Source organism: Gallinula chloropus (assembly GCF_964237585.1).
Source record: "Gallinula chloropus genome assembly, chromosome: 2".
Taxonomy (NCBI): Eukaryota; Metazoa; Chordata; class Aves; order Gruiformes; family Rallidae; genus Gallinula; species Gallinula chloropus.
In genome coordinates, this window is record NC_140086.1 from 60,632,493 (window position 1) to 60,651,753 (window position 19,261).

The window sequence follows — 19,261 nt, forward strand, 5'->3', positions numbered from 1 at the left end:
AAGGAAAAAAGGAAACTGCTTTCCAAGATGTTTATTGTATCTCTTATGCACCTTTCTTGTGGCCCCACGCTCTTCTCCACATCCATTTTTCACATTATATGCTTTGAAAATTGGAATTATTGATTTAAGCAAAGCAGAAGTGGGTATAAAGAATGACAGTCATCTGAAACCTTCGAAGATGATGTTTCAATGTGAACACTGAGTTCTTAGTGCACATATGAAATATTCTTAGGAGGTGGGAATAATAATGAAATTTGCTGTATTTCTTGCCATTAGTATCAAGCCTAAATTTAGCCAGCATGGAAATAATTTCAAAGTAGAAAAAACCCACATTATCTTCATTCAGAACCTGAATGTGCTCACATTATTTCAATATAAAAATACTTACTTTGCATTCCTCATTTTGAAAGAGGCAGTTTCTGAGGAGCTGCATAGAACACCTTAATTGCTTGATAAGGGTGTCCTCCTATCCAGAGAAAAATATTTGAAGATCATCAGTATAAGACCAGAATTAATTTTGTACAAGGAGGAAAGAGATTTCGAAGGACAGGTACAAATCTAAGGCATCAACATTCAGGTCACATCTCTTCAGCAGAGTTTCCCTCTGATCTCAGGTAGGATTAATCTCAGCTGGCTTTAAACGTATATACTACAGACATTTATAACAAATCACTTGGAGTCATTCTCATCTCTCTTTATAACCCACAGATACCATTTTCTAGGAGCACTAATCTGGCCAAATGCAGAGATCTGTAATGTCGAGGTCCATTTCTCTTACAACTAATGAAGAATGGGTGGGAACACTTTCTGGGTATTTGTTCCACCCTAAAGCAGACATATAAAACAAGTCAAATGACTCACTACCTAGAAGGACCTATTTTTCTTTCCTGGATAAAAACAAGGATTAACTAGCTATGTCTTTCAGATCTCTACATCTGGTCAGACCAATTCATCCTTATATTCCCAGTGTCTTAGCTCCCTATCCTTAATAACAGAAATAGTTTCCAATTTGATAAGAATATTACAAAGATAAATACAGATCTTTGGACAGTAAGGTACTATAAAATAGGTAAACAAAATACCCATCTTTATGGTAGTGAAGTGACATTAAAAGGCTAATGATGGCTGACCTAACTTCGATAAGGTTGGTATACTAAACCACTTCTGAAAGATGATCAAATTCCAGTAAGTTTGCTCACCACAGGAGACTATTTCTGTTTTATCAAGGATAAAGGAACAAAAATGTGAAATAGGATTCATATTTAATCTTAGAAAATGTGAAGCAACAATGCTTGCTTATAGATCATATCACATACAGTTGATGACACAAATTAAGTCTATCTCAAAAAAGTTCATGAAAGTCGAGTGTGGTAGATGAAAGAAACATGCAAGTCATCATTGCAAATGCATTTTATGAGTGGTTTGTCAAATTTTTAATTAAATAAAATACTAAATCTAAGAAGTTCCTTCAATAATTTATATATGCATTAATGTATTTAATAAAGATAAATAGTACTAAGTACCATAATATACCACAACTTATACTTAATGTGCAAACTCCTCAAAGGTTAGAAATGTTATAGATTGTGTTGATGGCACTGTTTGTATTTTAGGATATTTTTATTTTTATTATGGTCCTTTTTGAGTTGGGTTGTTTGAGGGTTTTTTAAAAGCTTGGCTACTTTTCTTTCACAGTAATTACAGTCATGCTAACCAAGGGCATTAAAAGTATTTACAAGTAATCTCAGGTAAAGTACTTCAGTTGCCCTAAGAATGAAGCTAGGTCAAATGCATTTTTCCCCAACAGTTAAAAGAAATAGAAAAAGAAAAGAACCTCTGATAATTTCCCTTTCAGAGCTGTGCCTCAAAGTAGGCTGAAGGGCAGTTCTGCAAGTGATGAGCTAAATCTGGCTGCGAAAGCAACGTACCAGTTTCCCCTCACATGAAACTAGATTGCTTGTCATCACGTACCACATATGACACACAGTATGTTTGCATGATGTAGAAGTCCCAGCTCAGCCAGGTAAACTACCAAGTCTTTGGCAAATCTCTTTTAAAGAATTCTTAATTAAACATATAGTCCTCCTGACCATTCTCAGAAAGTGCACTTTCTGTACTGACAGGGTGACTCCTATTCTTACCTCTGCCATCAGAGTGCTTCCAAAGAGTATTTATCAATACACTGATAGGTACTTTATATATATAAGTGTGTATATATATAAATATTTTCAAGTTTTTAATTCCTTCTACATTTAGCAGAATAGCAAACATACCCACCTTCTCCCTTCTCAACCCAAGAAATATAAAGCAGCAGCTGCCTTTAACCTCACTGAACATAGGCAGGGCGGGAGACCTTTCAGCCTCCACCCCCTGCAGAAGGGACAATAAACCTGTTTAGGCGATCTCAAGAAAAAATACTGTAGCCTTCAAATGTCAAGGTCAAACTCAAATTTTTTTAAGAGCTCACTGTTATAAAAGAGAGTTTCACACTCACAAATCAAGACTAATGTCTGTTTGTGCTAATGCCTCAGAGAAAAATACTATTGGGCTCAAACTATGCAGAAATAACCTGGAGGAAGATGTTTTCTGCAGTTTCTGCTTTGCGTGGGAGCAGACAAGATATCAAATTTGACAGAAGAGGTTATGTCTGTATTTTAATAATTCTCTTGATGAAAATGCTAGAAAACAAGCAGATTGTAAAAAAAAAATCTTATGAAACTGTTGTATTACGGTAAAGATACAATTTATGTCAGGATGTGGTAAGGAAGAGCTGGGTGATATGAGAGTCTGGAACAACTGGAAAGACGGTCAAAAAAAAAGGCTAAAAAAGAAATTATGAATGGAGTGAAGAAACTGGGAGTAAAGACAGTGGAAGGAGACCCAAGTATGAGGTAAAAATCCTCTGACGAGAAGTCAAAGCCTGATTACAAGAAACCAAGACATCCAGAACAAGCAATAGCAAACAAAAAGACCTTGGAAGTCCCTTATCATATCAGTCTTTTGGGTTTTATAGTTACCTTTTTTTTCTGTGTTTTCCCAGGCTTTAGAGAATCCAAATTCAGCTGTGCATGGATATGTTTCATGTTTTCTATACAGCTGTCCATTAGTCCATCTGGAAGACAAAAAATACTAACAGAAGTTCATTCAGAACCAAAAATACTTTATGAAACATATATTGAGTAACAATTACTATTATCCTACTGAACCAAGATTTAAGGAGTCAGATATCCAAATTCTGTGAGTTCATAGTATGTTATCTTCTTGATATCAGAAAGTAACTAACAATCTCAAGAAGCAAGAACAGATTTGAATCATATTGTGAAAAAGTCCTGTGAGAGGAATGCACAAAGGAAGGGCTGGTAAGATGGAGAAAGGAGGATGATTTGTGAGGAAGATAGCAACTCATAACTCTTCAGGGTATCTTCAACCAACTTCCTGCTCAAAGCCAATCAGGGAAGATTTACTTGTGGCTGTATCCAGTTGGGTCCTGAAAATGCTCAGACTACCAGTACATCTAGCCAATCTGATCCACTGCATGACTGCCTTCAGAGGGGAAACTGGTTTTTACAGTCAGTCTATCATGTTTCAATTTATATCCATTCTCTCTCATCCTCCTACACCATGTACTGCTGTGAAAAACCTGGCTCTGTCTTCTTCAAAACCTCATAGGTAGAAGACTACTACTAATAGGTTCTACCAAAATCTCTTTTCCTCTAGGGTGAACAAGGCCAGTTCCCTTTGCCACCCTTCTAGGGACTGATGGATACAAGTACCTTGCTAGCCCTCTGCTGAACTTGCTCCATGTCTTTCTTGTACTGGGCAAAAACTGGATGCAGTATTCTAGATTTGGTTTAACAAGTGCTAAGTGGAGGTAAGATAACCTGTTCCCCTTGATCTACTGACTGCGTTCCTGTTAATATAGCTCAGGATACTGCTAGTCTTCTCTCATTCAGCTTACTGCCTACTAAGACCTCAAGGTCCTTTTGCAGCTCACCAGTCAGCCTGTACTGTTGTAAAGGGCTGCTCCTTTCCAGGTGCAGGACTTGGCATTTATATCTTACAAAGTAGTCCTTAACAGCTGCACAGGTGATGTTAAAGCTGCAGATATCTTCAAAACATTGATTTGAACCCCAGACCTCTTATTCTCTAAGATCTGGTATGCATCACAGCAAGGCTGACTGGAAGACTGCTCTTGTACTGAACATGAGGCACTACACGCAATGGTAGCACCTTCACAGGAAGTCAGGTCTTAAATGATCTAGTGGGTTATCAACAGAAGAACCCTGATTGAAGCAAGGGCTGAGCAGACCATCAACACACTGGGAAAGAGCAGAATTTAAGTATATATCATAGGATTTGAAGTTTGGAGCTTTCTGCCATTATCAGAATTTGACATTGAGCAGGTATGTCTAGGATATCGATTTCAGTGTAGTGTAGGTTTAAAAGAACTCTACAAACCAATAGAGACACATGAGCAACAAAAAAGCACCCAAGAAAACGTGCACTTGGGCTGATCTGCAGGTATGAAACGCATCATACCTGAGAAATGCAAATTAACCAGTCTCCCCTGTATTCTAGTGGACACAAAAAGTTTTTTACTTTTGTTTTAGTGCTGTAAAAAAACTTAGGCATGAAAGATTTTGCAATGCAAGAGGAGAATGTCCTACTTAAACTGTAAAATGGGATGAAAGAGACAAAGAAACAGAGAAGAACAAAGCTAAGAAAAAGAAGTCTCATTTTCTCTACAGCATCACCTGTACAGCCAGAGCTGAGAACACAGGACAGACTTTCACCGACAAACCTGCACTGGCATTGGAGGAAACAAGAAGTGGAAGAGAACGCCAGTGCAAAACATGCAGTTTCAAGTGGATGAACATGACACCAGCAGTAAAGGCCCGGAGCTGCCTCCTCGTTCGAAAACAGAGCTGTGATTTCACCACAAATTTTACACCGACAACAGCGTATGATTTAATCTATAGCTGAAAACTTTAACTATTAGTAAGGTTTCTGTGTAAAAATCTTAAAACGTGCCACTGAAAATTATTTTCTTTTGATGAAAACCCATTATGTTTTAAAAAAACACCCCACATAACACACCTGCAAGTATTTGATTTATAAAGCATTTAACATATATTTTGAAATGCTCACCTTCCAAAGCACATTTCTGGGCAATTTTACTGACAGCTAACAGAGACAGCAATGCATTTGTAGCAATTTCTTTCAGCACATCCTTTGAAGATTTTCTTTCACAGACCTACATATAATACAATTTCATTATCAAAATGAAAAAGTTACCATATTAAACATAGTATACATATATATAAATATGTTGTCATAGTAAATATTTTCACTTGGATGTTTCATCACTATATACTGATCCAGAGTTCTCCCTCTCTATACTAATCTTTACATTCTGCCTGCCTTGAAGTATTTAATTATTTTTTGCAATTATAATTATATATAAAAAAAATAATTCTCCTAAACCACTCCTCCTACTCTTCTTTTAACAGTCTACCTCCCTAAAGCCTACCTTCCCAGTTCAAGCTTGCTATAACAGACAATTCACTGACCTGTTCAGTGCAATCTCACTTAACACAATGATGAAGAGGAGACATTAAATATCAGGAAGTTCTTTAGAATGAAATTATCACTTGACACATGGATAATTTTTTTTAGATTAAAGAAAAATGTTAGTTTGTCTTATTTCTCTGAGTCCCTTGTGAGCATCACTGTAATTCTAACATAAATATAATCTCTGTGCTTTCAAAGGAGTATTTATTTGGAGTCATGTAACAAAATAGCTGAAAGACAAGGAGCTGCCTGTGCTTTATATATTACCCATTAGGGAATTTTGGCCATCCAGCAATTTTCCCTAAAATATCATTCCAATACTGGCATCCAATGCAATGGAAAATAGTATGCACTGTAGTCAGAAGAATATAACAAAACAGGAACTGTTGCTGGATCACAGCAGAAAGAAAAGCATATTTTAGAGTTAGCAAAAACCCCCAGCATCTTAAGAAAACCTTATACTTCAGACAGAAATCTCTTGAGTACGTATCCATAGGACATCATAGATTACACCTCCACATACAACACTTTTTATTTGCTTTAATCCTCTAGCTAGTAATTGACTAAAAAATTTTCCAAATTTTAATGCTGTAAAATACCAATGTATCCTTTAGGATTATCACTTACTGAAGTGCTCAGTGTAACCAGGACTGAATAGGTCAAGAGATGAAGACTAGTAAGTTAATAACTAAAACCAAACAAACACCAAAAAACCCCCACAAATCCCCATGAAAATCCACATAAAAACCACCCAAACAACCCACCTAAAAAGTCCCAAATCACCCCCCCCCCCAAAAAAAAAACCAAAACGCACAAGCCCAAATAAAAAACCCCAAACCAAGACCCCACATTGGTAAGGACAACTGACATAAAATTAAAGCAGCAAAACATGTTTTGGTTTCTGCACTTAAAGCTAAGTAAATGATTTTTCTGTACCGATATGTTGCCATGTCCTTTCAAATTAAAGAGTTTAGATGCTTGAGTAGCTAAAAATATAAATATCTTAAACTAGACATAATTTTAAACATGCCAGGAAAATCAAATCGTCAAGTTCCTTCAATCTTGCATAAACTGAAAATGTTTGTTTTGTCATTTATCCATTCACAGGCTTTTGCCCTCTAAAGTTAACTAGTTGGGTTTATTTTTTATTAGTATTTAGGAATATTTTAGCTAATAAAAAACATATTTCCTTGTCAATCTCTTGGGCATTTTCCTTCAATTATGTGGCTGATTAGAAATTATTAAATAAGGTGAGATGTCCTGTATTTTTATCTTTTTTTAAGATTCCAATTTCATCTCACTATTTTCTAAATTTTATCTTAAGACTGAGCAGAATTCCATTCTTTATTGAAGATTTTTTCCTTACTTTGCAATAAAGAATTGCCATTTCTAATAAAAATAAAATTAATGTCAATTATAGGGAGCACTTACATAATTAATAATTGATTACTCACTACTAATGGAATGGAAATATATGTATATTTATAATGCATTCCACGAGCATATTCTGTAGTTTAAAACTATTAGTATTAAAGTACTACAATGAGAATGTACACTCTTAATTCTTTTCTTTTTCATTATAATGTATAATAAATTTAAGGTGTCCCATAAACCCAGAGCAATGTTATGATCTAGCAATGTTATTCTGCATATAACTGTTAGTTGAAGAGGAGACCACAACCTTTCTAAAAATGTTAAGTTTTATACCTAGAAAAAAAATAGCAGGGCCAAAATTTGAGACTTTATATATGGACTACAGTTTCCTTATTGCTTTTACTTCTGATCTTGACAACATGTATACAAAGGTTAAATTTACACAAAAGCACCAGAACCTTTTTAAAGTCACCACCTGTATTTATCAAATTGGTTGTGTGCAATAGCACATACTAATTTAGGACTGGGTATGCTGATATCCACACCTGCAGGCTGGGTCCTAAGTTAGCATTCGCCTCTGCATATCACCTCACTGTAGATTTCGTGTTGTTAGGACGATTAATGGAGATGACTGACTGAAAATTCTCTCTCACAGCCTTCTCTGTTACTCAATTATTCGCTTGAGAGATTCTCTTGAAGAAAGATCATATTTAATCCCTTTGGGTTGTTGATTTTTTAGAATTTATTTTTCTTCTAAATAGCTTACTTAACGTCCTGTGGGCTCCTCTTTCAAACTGCCTCTCAATGACTACTGCAGGAGGGACAGGGCAAGGGAAAGGAGGAAACTAATAAATGCATCTACTTTGCTCTAAAAAAATTGCAGCTGTTTCTTTCCTTATTTTGTTATCCTTTTTGGGGATCAAAGCAGCTATATCCCTTTCATGTATTATAAAGCTCCAGAGAGCATAAGTTCTCTTCTGAGCTCTTTTATGAATAAAATGCAGTGTCCATCTACATCTCTGGACAGTTAAAGTGCATGCTAAAAAAGACAGTATCTATTATGATATTCAAACTATGTCACAGTGTATGATGTACTTTCATTGACCTGGCTACAATTAATTCCTTATTATAGGATTTTTCTGCTGTCACCATAAGAATCCTCATGTTTTGCTAAAAACTGGTCATCAGCCATGCATACTTGCATGAAACTTCACTTACAACAGAACACACATCTTTGTCTGACATACTTCCCTGTAACTGCATTTTTTGTGCCAGAGCCAAGGGGTTCAGTTTTAGGCACATAGTTAAGCATTAAATACAAAAAAATTAACGCAGTATTTTGCAAATATTGTGATTTCAGAGAAGCACCCCTGTTTTGTCTCTGAAATCCATGAAAACTTTATTCTCTCGAATTATCTGGAATTACCTGCCAAAGGGATACGGTATGCCAGTTTTAGTGATGCCAAGGAATATCCTCTAAGGAAACTTCTCCTCCCTAAAGAACACTAGGTTCTCAGTGGACAGAGTACTATGCCCCAGTAAATGCTAAAGTCACTGTGGTGCAACACAGCAGCAAAAGGGACACCAGTTACATGACAGATATTGTCTGGATCAGGACAAGTCTTGGCAGGAGCAAGGTTATTCTACAGGAATTCACCAACCATAGGAAGAGAGGAGAGGAAATGATACTAAACATTATTTTGGTCACACTATCCAGTCTGCACTAACACATGTTGAAAAATATAATGTTTTACATACTAAAATAGTACTAAATATGACTCTTATAAAAAAGTAATTACAAGATGCTGACGCCATCATTCTATGATTCCAGCACATGAGAAATCATAAGATACATTATATTATATGAAAAGTTCAACCCAGACTAACACTACGCTTCTAATCATGGATCACTATTACAGTTCCAGCAACAAACTGCACAGAATTAAAGGAGAGTGAACATATAGATAAAAGAATGAATTTGTGAGGGAAAATAAATTAGACACAAATGCCTCATATAACTTTTCTTATTACCAAGTAATGGAACCGCCTGTAAGTAAGTAAATGTTGTAAATATAAATGGGATAAAAGAATTATTTAGGATAATATATACAAGTATATACAATAATAATTCATTACATTAAGACAGAACATTCAGGATAAGTATCTAGAAAAAAACCATCTTGTCAATGTGTATTACGTAGGGCAACAAGATCTAAAAAGATTAGTGAAAAACACACTACCTGGCCAATTTAAAACTAGGTTGGAAAGGAAGTGCAACACTGTTCTTACATCTTCCCAGAACAAACTGGAAGACTTAGTGATTCATTTTGGTTCACAATTTTTACAAAGGCAGCTGTTATTAACAACAATGCTGTCCTCTACAGTGGAGATAACTACATCTCAAACCTTAAAAATCTCATTAAATGCATGGAGAAGCAGGAAAAATGCGCGTATCAGTATGTCCAAACATACTCTAGCTATATATCATCTTCCTACTATGTAAGATTTCATACCACATCGCTGCAACATAATTGCCTTGCAAGGCACTTCCTAGAAGTCGCTTCTTTGCAATTGTTCCAGCTTATTAAATGAGTATCAAAAATGAGTGTAATAGATGTCCCATATTAAAGATGTCTTGGTTCATAACTGTAAATAGATTTTTTATGAGGTAACTACATTCCTTTTCAACAAAATAAAAATACAAAAATATATCCAACAATCATAACATCCAATTTTAAATACCTGAATAATTAATGCAGTAAGTTGAGTCACAGATGCCTGGCAACTTTCAACATGATCCAGAAGAAAGCTAATAGTAGGATTCTGACATACACTCTCTTTCTCTTGGAGCTGTTGTCTTCCTTCCTCGTTCAAAAGGACAGAGAGGAACTGTAAACTAGCCACATATAAAGCAGGGTATGTGGTTGACAGATGAATACAGTCACAAATGGTATCTGAAAGGTTAAATAGAAAAATAAAAAGCTTTTATATTTCATTCTGAGCAAAGCTTCAATACTTTGGATCAGAAAGACTTACCAAAAAAGGCATGAAGCCAGTTTAAAAAGTCTTTAAAAATCTAAGAAGGGTTTGAGTTTTATAGGCTTGAATAAATTAAATGCTCTGCATTAATTTTACTATAAAACAAAGCGATTTCCATTTGCTAAATCACTCATTCACTCGACAATTTTCTGAACTGTCCTCACTTTATTCAACCACTTACATTATAATACCAACAGTACCCATCAGCTGCTTTATGTACAACTGGATTTGAATTCACCAGATCACTCAGCACGCACCTGACTGAAATCACAAGCTTGAATAGACTGTGTTCATACTACATTTACTGAAACATCTCAGAGAGTCTTGGTGACTGAGAACTCTGGCTAATGAAGGGACAATTAAAAACCACACAAACATAACCCTGCAAAATAACCTTGAGGACTGGAGGAAAACCAGTGTCACTCCAGTTTTCAAAAAGAGCAAGGAGGACACAGGAAACTAACGGCCAGTCAGCCTCAGCTCCATCCCTGGACAGGTGATGGAACTGCTTATTCTGGGGGTCAACAAGAAGCATGTGGAAAAGGAGAAGGTTATCAGGAGCAATCAACATGGATTGACCAGGAGGAAACCATGTCTGACCAATCTGATAGCCTTCTATGGTGGCATAACCAGCTGGATGAGTGAAGGGAGAGCAGTGGATGTTGCCTGCTTTGATTTCAGCAAGGCTTTTGACACTGTCTTCCATAATATCCTCATAAGCAAGCTTAGGAAGTGTGGGTTGGATGAGTGGACAGTTAGGTGGTTTGAGAACTGGCTGAACGGCAGAGCCCAGAGGGTTCTGGTAAGTGGTGCAGAGTTTAGCTGGAGGCCTGTAGCCAGTGGAGTGCCCCAAGGGTCAGCGCTTGGCCTGGTCTTATTCAATCCCCCAATGGCCTGGGGATGAGGGGACAGACTATGTTGATGATACAAAACTGAGAGGAGTGGCTAACACACCAGAAGGCTGTACTGCCATTCAGCAAGATCTGGAGACTCAAGAGTAGGGCAGAGAGGAACCTAATGAAGTCCAACAATGGCAAGTTTAGGGTCCTGCACCTAGACAGGAATAACCCCAAGCACCAGTACACGGTAGAATTGCTGGGAAGCTGCACTGCAAAGGACCTGTGAGTCCTTTTGGACAAGTTAAGCATGAGCCAGCAGTGTGCCCTCATGGCCAGGAAAGTCAATGGTACCCTGGGGTGCATTAAGAACACTGTGGCCAACAGGACAAGGGAGGTTACCCTCCCCATCTACTCTGTCCTAGTGAGGCCACATCTAGAGTAACATGTCCAGTTCTGGGCTCACCAGTTTCAGAAAGACAGAGAACTACTGGATAGAGTCCAGTGGAGGGCTACAGACATGATCAGAGCATCTCTCTCATAGGGAAAAGCTGAGACAGTTGGGTTTATTTAGCATGGAAAAAAGTGAGAGAGGATCTCACTAATACTTATAAAAATCTAAAGAGTGGATGCCAAGAGGATTGGGTCAGACTATTCTCAGTGGTGCCCAGTGACAGGACAAAAGGTAAGGGGTAAAAACTGAACACAGGAAGTTCCATGTGAATATGAGGAAAAAACCTTCACTTTGAGGGTGAATGATCACTGGGACAGGCTGCCCAGAGAAGTTGTGGAATCTCCTGCCTGGATGTGATCCTGTGCAACCTGCTCTAGGTGATCCTGCTTTAGCAGGGAGCGTTGAGCTAAATGATCTTCAGAGGTGCCTTCCATTCCCTAACATTCTGTGATATCTCTTATTCCCCCCAAAACTTTGTTTCCTCTCATGCAAGTTTTATATTTAAAAACAAAAGTGCTAAGGGATCAGTTCAAGCTCTACTTTAAGGTGCCATATTTGGTTACAATTTACAGCTACAATCACTAATCTACATATGCAAACAAGTTCAAAAGTCAGTCTGGTAAGAGTTATAAAAATAAGTGAAAGTCAGTCAAGCTCTAGAAAAATTTGATTTTCACTCTGGATATGACATTGCTTATTACTTAATAGCATCTAAACAGGAATGACCCTTTTTACTATTTGTTTATTTACTTTATTAGTTGCTAGATTAAAACCCATCCAGGAACAGTCATTACCAATTATTGCTGTACAGTGATTTGCAAGGGCTGCTGCCACAGATGGAAAAGATATTTGGCCACTCTTCCACAATAATGTAGTTAGAAGGCTGTAAAAATCTACCCATGTTTCATGAAGTACAGATGTTAAATCAGCATCTGCAAAGATAATACAGAAAAAAAAAATAAATCATCACACCATTGTGCACAAACCTGAAGCATTCAGCCTGACAACAACTGTCAGGTAAAATTAAGGTGGTACATAAATGAAGATCTGCCTCCGACTATACTGGAAACAAAGAACTTCCTTACCTAACCCATCTTTGGAACGAATGGTGAGAATCAGGAAGGCATTTCCCAAGACAGGTTTCAAGAGTTCATCTTTGATTACAAGCTGAGAATCCACCAACAAACATGATTTCAGAAGCCTGGCCACAGATGACAAGTACTGAAGTAGCAATAATACCTGTTAAATATTTTTTTTAAAGATATGAAATAAAGCCATATATTTTCACTTTACCTCAACTGATTCATAACATTTTTAATTAATATACAACACTTAAATAATAATATACAAATAAAAATATGTTCTCAGTTTTACTGTAGAACATGAAACAGAATTCCTCGTCTGGAAACATGTATGTGAAATCAATTTTCTATTGACAAAGAATAAGGTCCCTTGTGAGAAAGTTGTGATTCTCATTACATGTACAGTATTGTATTTTGTGGAAGCCCATAAAGAAAAACATAAAAATGGTCATTAATATTGATAAATACATCTGTATTTCCTGAAAACAGAAGCTCAATTTGAAGCTTTAGGAAAAAAAAATATGTTCCTAGTTATGTATTTATTCTCACAAAATTTCTACAGAACCACACTTTCTTAAAAACCTGGGTACCTTTCTTCAAAGTAATTCTAAATGCAGAGCAGCAGTAGCTGTAAAACAGTGCTGTGCCATGAATATAACATGTTCTAGAAGTTACATATGCAGAATTCGATTTGATACAAAAGTAGTTCCATTGGCAGCATGCTTTGCATACAGCAAAATTAGTTGAGTAGTACGTAAGCGTCTGCAGAACTGGAAACAAAAGCAAAGCAGCCAGGTTTGTTGTGGAAAATAAATATGAAATGTGTCAGTAACTGTAACTGGCTCATACTTAATACTGTACAAAGAAATTCTATCAGATGATTTCTGTAACTGCTGCTAAACTAGCTGCATTTTTAGAACACAACTGTTTTTCAGTTTGATGGTTCTAGGCAGAGTTCTAACATAGAAATTAATTGTTCTGCATTGAATATAACATGGCTTATTTTCTCTTAAGCCTTATCAACAGCACAGATTCACATGATTGTAGCCTAGAGCATCGTGTCTGGAATGTGGTAATCAATACAGATTAGGCAAACATGATTAATTTAATAATTTTTAAAAAGTATAAAATAACAAATGTTTCTCTAACCTGAGCTTTTACATGTTCTATATGACAGGGATGACCCAATGGAGCTTTCAATTCCAAGATACATCTCTCAATCAGATTAGCACTTACAAGACTAAAAAAAAGAAAATAAAGTTGGTTAGAAATATATTTAAATACCTAAACAGTGTACTGACTTAACATTACATAGGAGAGAACATTTTGAATAAACAGTAAAAATAAATTATGAAGAACTCTCTTAAAATAGTGAGGTTTAGCTGTAAGTTTAGTGTAAGGGCAACTACAGTAGCAGTAAATTGTTTCAAAATAGTTAGACTAAAATAAATTCCAATGGCTGTTATTGCACTAGGAAAAACTGTTTGTTTATATCTGATTGCTTATTTTCATCCCTGTAGAAAAATAAACAGCTCTTTAGTAATATAAACTGTATTCAAACAAAGGTTGGGTTGTTTTTCATTAATTGCTGCATGAGGAGGAACTATGAAAGCTCTTCAAAATTAAAAAAAACCTGAACTAATTTTCATGCTTCACTTCACGACATCCAAACACTTTCTACAGATGAAAGAATTCGTTACAATGCAAGTTGAAACATGGGAGTACAAGCAGAAGACCATTCTGACAAAACATTAGCTAGAGTCTATCATCTAATACTTTCTGAAATTTGATAAGCATTATTTACACTTTTAGCCCTTTTCTCATCCTCAAAATATTGCATACAATTCCATGAAGATCATAAAATTAGCTGAAGTTATGTGCAATTCTGAATATCTGACTATAGAGCTACTGTTCTAGTAAATAAAAACAAAAAATAAAAATTACCCCTCCAAAAAGGATGGCTAAATGCCCATCTAGACAAAAACCTAAAACATTACTCAGTAGTCCTGTAGAAGACAGACACCAAAAATGGAATCAGCAATATGACTACATTTTATGTGGGGAAAAAAAAAAAAACAAATTCTTTTCATTTTTTTAAGGCATCTTTGAACACATAAGAAGCACAGAGTGATCAATATATTTAACAGTTTTGATAAGAAACACTAGTGTATTTAATTTCAAACTTTCAAGCTCTACTGCTACACCTTGTTTGTAGTTCAGCAGTTATTGATCTCATACCTGCTGAGAGCTGTTAGCAAATGTGCTTGCTGAAGAGCAATTCCAGTATCTTTTGGTGTGACAACCAGCAGATTGTGCAGAAGGCTGCAAACAGCTGACAAAAGGGCAGGTGTGACTACAGCATGCTGCTTAGACAGAGTAGCAGATATGGGAGAATCATGTCGACTTGGAGATTCTGTTGTGGTTGTATCACTTTGACCTCAAATGTGTTTAATAAAAAGAAGAAAAGGAAAAAAAAAACCAAACCCAAAAGATTAATTAGAGCAGTTACATAAAACCAGTTTCTTCCTCTTTTTTATAGAATATCCAAGTTCCCTCTACATTTAAAAATCATACTCTGGAATGAAAGGGGAAAAAAAAAAGAACACCCCCCCACCCCCCAAAAAAAACCCCAACAACAACAACCAAGAAAGCAGATACAGGAAAAGTGGTTTTTAAAGGAGTGCTGAAATAAAATATTCCTTCTACAAGACACCAATAATCATTAACCAATAAACATGGAAAGATACGAGTTTTTACTTCTTTCTTTAACAGAAAAGTGGGGTCTACTTTTTCTTTTTGTTCTTGTTCTGGCCAGTCCAGAGTCAACCTCCCCAGGCAGTCATCACAGGTGAGCTGAGTTAGCCCGGGCTGTTTCCAGACCACCTGATATCACTCCCCCATAAAAGGGGCTGGTTGGGGAAGAGTGTTCCTGGGGGCCTACAGGGCAGTCTGAGCAAGGCTGGGGTGTTGGGTCAAGCCTTGTGTTGGTGCTTTTGCCAGTAAACTGTCCTTATCCCAACCCACAGAGGCTCTGTCCCTTTCTCCTCTGGGAGTGAGAGAGTGGCCTGTGTGGTGGTCAGCAACTGTTTGAGGCTGAACCACCACAGATCTCTATACATAATTTTATAATTTTTTTCACACTTTATTTTTAACTTATTATGTAGAAAGAGAATTATGTTCACACCTCTGCATGTGTGCACATCCATGTGGGTGCATGCATGCAACAGCTTTACCAAAACTGAGTATTTTGAAAGGGTGATAGGAACAGAACCTAAGTCTTGATTCTAAGTCTACGTTTCAAGCAGTATCAACCATCTTCACTTATTGCTGTCAAATGGGAAGTGTTAAAGGAAGTGGTTTATGTTTCTCAAACAACCAGAATCGATGGTGGTTGTTCCAGCAATACACAAACTTCATACTCATGTAGAAATACTGGAATATAGACAGGCTTATATATTGTATTTATCAAACTGTCCACAAACTTGGAAGTCTGACTTACCTTGTGCCGTAAGACGATCAACCACAGTTTCAGGAATAAAACCACTTGAATTTGTTGGGACCACTGGCTGAAGCTCAGTAAAGCTCCCCAGTGTCGGTGATGCAGACTGAATCTAGAAAGGCACAAAGCAGGAATCAACTAGTTTCCTTTTTTACAGAGCAGATTTCTATTTATACTGGGGGGGAATGGGACACGGACAACAAAAAAAAATTAACCCACCAAAACCAACAACCCCAAACCAATGTGGAAATTACTGTTCAAAACCAAATTTGAGTAAATTTTGCTCGCTGTATCTTTTTATATATATAAAATTATAAATATCCAATAACTGAAACTATTGAAAGCCATGCAATATGAACAGTCTGAAACATTTCAGTTAAAAATTGATCAATGCCCATGTTACTGGAAATTTCTCCTTTTCATCCTTCTTTTTCAACCATATAATTGACTCAGTCTATGTTTAGACTAAGATAGAAAGGCATTACTGAAGCATTTAAACTCAGATTTTTCATGGACTATTTGCTCTACAGAGAACATCATCACTTGTCCATTTATACCAGGACACGGTCAGATAAAAATATCACAATCTCATAACTTATCAGCCAGAGTTGAAGTTCTAGAGTCTTTCCAACTCTAAGTACTTTTCTTAACCTTAGTGCTGTGATCCTGACACATATTCATATCACGGTGAAGATATGTGATACTTATATGACAGCAAATAATTTTACTGACATACTGCCATGTTCCTTCTACCAGTTCCACATTACCTACCATATAATTAATTTTGCATGCTTTCACAAGTTCTTGCTACTCTGTTCAAAAGTACAAACTTGAGATCAGAAGACCCAGAGTCTCCATCTTAATAATATACTTCAGTGACCTATTTCAGAGTATGGGATAAGCACCTCCTATGTCAGATCACCTGTTCACTTCTGTTTTTTTGTTTCTAGCTGGAGAACTCACATCAGAAATTTCTTCAAGTGTTACTATACAATGTATAGAATACAGAACATTGGGTAATCCAATGAAATCCCAAAACTGTCACAGCTTGAAGGACATTATTAGACTTTTCCTCACAGTGATCCAAGGACGATTGAAATATTTCAAAGGTTTTATTTTGAAAGCTTTATTAGTATACAATTTGCAATATTTTTTAACCTAAGGAACAGCCAAAAGCCACTTAATTGACAAAAGGGTTGGAGGGAAGGAAATCACAGTTTACACCCTTCCTACCTATCTTATACTTGCAGTTAGGCCACTGCTTTCCAGGTTTGGCTTTTACTCAGTAGCATTTTGAGCTACAGAAACCCTCTACTTAATCTTTTCTCTCACCTTGGAGGATCAATCCCACCTCCCACTCCCCACCTCTTGCAAGTATTTCTATCAGCACATCTTTACTTGAGATCAGAGTCCCTGAATGGGCTAAAGTTTGCCACCTCCATCTTATAATTCGCTTCTCCCCTCCTATTTTCCTCTGGTCTTCAAATAATGTCCATCCTACAGTCCTGCATCTTTCTCCTCAAGCATGCTCAGTTGCTCCTCAAAAAAGCCAGAAGAAGGTTGTCACACAAAAGACAATCTACAGAAAGATTCAGGGTTTCTGAAACCCAGGATTCACACATAGCTTGGGTCATATAAATACTAGGAGATGCTTGGCTAAGTAATTTTCTTGTTAACAAAATGTAGTACCAAATTGTACTGACCAATCAAAAATAAAATTCTGCTTAGATTATACAAATAAAACCCTTATTTGCCAACTGAAATAAATTATTTAAAGTTTCATCCATGCTGATTGAAAGAATTATTAAAATCTATTATTTATATTAGAGTAAATCAATACATCTCGGCACGTGGTAAATTCTGCGTTTGTTCAGCACTTTACTTCAACTTTAAGCCTGATAAATAAATCACAAAAAAACCCTACCTCTCTTTCTTACAAAGTACAAACCCAAAATGCAACCCATTACAGTTCATATGGTTCTGTAACAAGTAAAGCCCTAAAAGGAATTATTACTATTTTGACAGTAATCTTAAAGATGTTGTTAAGAATTTACACAAGCTTTCACATATTTGTAAATAACATCTTCAACGTCGCACAACAATTCTTTCTCCATCTTCTAAAACTGTCTAAACATTTTGGGTAAAGAAATAAAAATAAGGTCTTAGATATGTTAAAAGAAAAAAAAAATCAATAAAAGCTGTATCTGGTTAGAAAAATATCAGTTTCCTGCACTGATGGAACATTTATTGGTAATTGCCTCACAGTGGGACACAGGTTAAAACCAGAAATTTTCTGCTATCTTAACAGAAAACACACAGTAGTAACACAATGAAGTTCTTTCCACAATGCTCTGCCTTCCAGGAAAGAAAAGATAATACTGTTTTATAAATCACCTTTGATAACAATGAACTGGGGTTCGGAGACATTGTATCTAGTCATTTAGTCATCTAGGACACTTAGTACTGCCACCATATTCTTGCTGGGAACAATGAAGCATCCTGTTTCTTCAGAGCGAAACAACAGACTTTTGTTTAGAAAAAGGGGGGTTTAATTGGGGACAAGAAAGGGTTGGCAGAGGGGAGATGATGATTCCAGATTAGAACTAATACAAAAGAATACAAAAATTGTCTGAGTGGAAATGCAGGAGAAACAGGAGGGTTTTGCCGTTTATCTACTAGATATGAATAAAAGGTCTTTTCTTAACCTCTAGTATAAAAATCCCTCTGGCATTGCTTTAATAGGCTTGCAGTGATTAATTCTATTCAGTTCTCTTTTGAAAGGTTTAAATCACTTAACTGTATAGCACTTTGGTAACCATGGTTCCAGAAAATAAAGCACACTTTTTTTTATAAAATAGCAAGAAGATTTCATAGGAAAGAGCGGTCGTGACTTAAAGGTATCTGGGAAATAAATGTCTGTGGATCTTTAACCTGCACCATTTTTAGATCAAGTTTTTAAATAACTGCTCATTTTGCTAAGCACAGAACAGCTCCAGCGTATTTATGTAGTGTGGAACCAGTTGGTAGCTGATGGGTGTTTTCAATCAGACGTAATAAACACAAAACAAAACATGTTAGTTAAAATGAGAATGTGTTCTCTGTAATGGTAACCTGAATTAATGCTTAAACTATGAAAATGCTTAAACTACAAAACACAAAGATTTTTAATCTTCTCAGAATTTTTTCCACATTTGAGTTTAAAGAACAATAAAGACAAATTTGACAAAACCCCATAATCCACTGAGATCTTAGAGACACTAAATACAGTGCATGGGAGTTAACGTAGTATAGACAAACCAGCTCTGCTGCTGTCTTTTACATGACCTTGAATCACTGACTTGATCACCACATTGCTGTTCTTTACCCTATAAAGTGGACAAAATTGTACATAAGGCCTCTGAACGTT

The 19,261-nt window shown here is 36.3% G+C and overlaps 1 protein-coding gene across 1 annotated transcript in view; it reads right to left on the minus strand.

The window, feature by feature from the left end:
* RTTN (rotatin) overlaps nt 1-19,261 on the minus strand; it is a gene marked incomplete at both ends in the record, with an annotated part of 86,762 nt that overhangs the window by 9,886 nt on the left and 57,615 nt on the right. Inside the window, 9 exons of the mRNA XM_084279810.1 lie at nt 389-466; nt 3,018-3,112; nt 5,149-5,254; nt 9,688-9,899; nt 12,069-12,206; nt 12,360-12,513; nt 13,506-13,596; nt 14,595-14,793; nt 15,856-15,967. Of these exons, the coding sequence (XP_084135936.1) occupies nt 389-466; nt 3,018-3,112; nt 5,149-5,254; nt 9,688-9,899; nt 12,069-12,206; nt 12,360-12,513; nt 13,506-13,596; nt 14,595-14,793; nt 15,856-15,967 (1,185 nt within the window). The remainder of the gene's footprint in view (nt 1-388; nt 467-3,017; nt 3,113-5,148; nt 5,255-9,687; nt 9,900-12,068; nt 12,207-12,359; nt 12,514-13,505; nt 13,597-14,594; nt 14,794-15,855; nt 15,968-19,261) is intronic.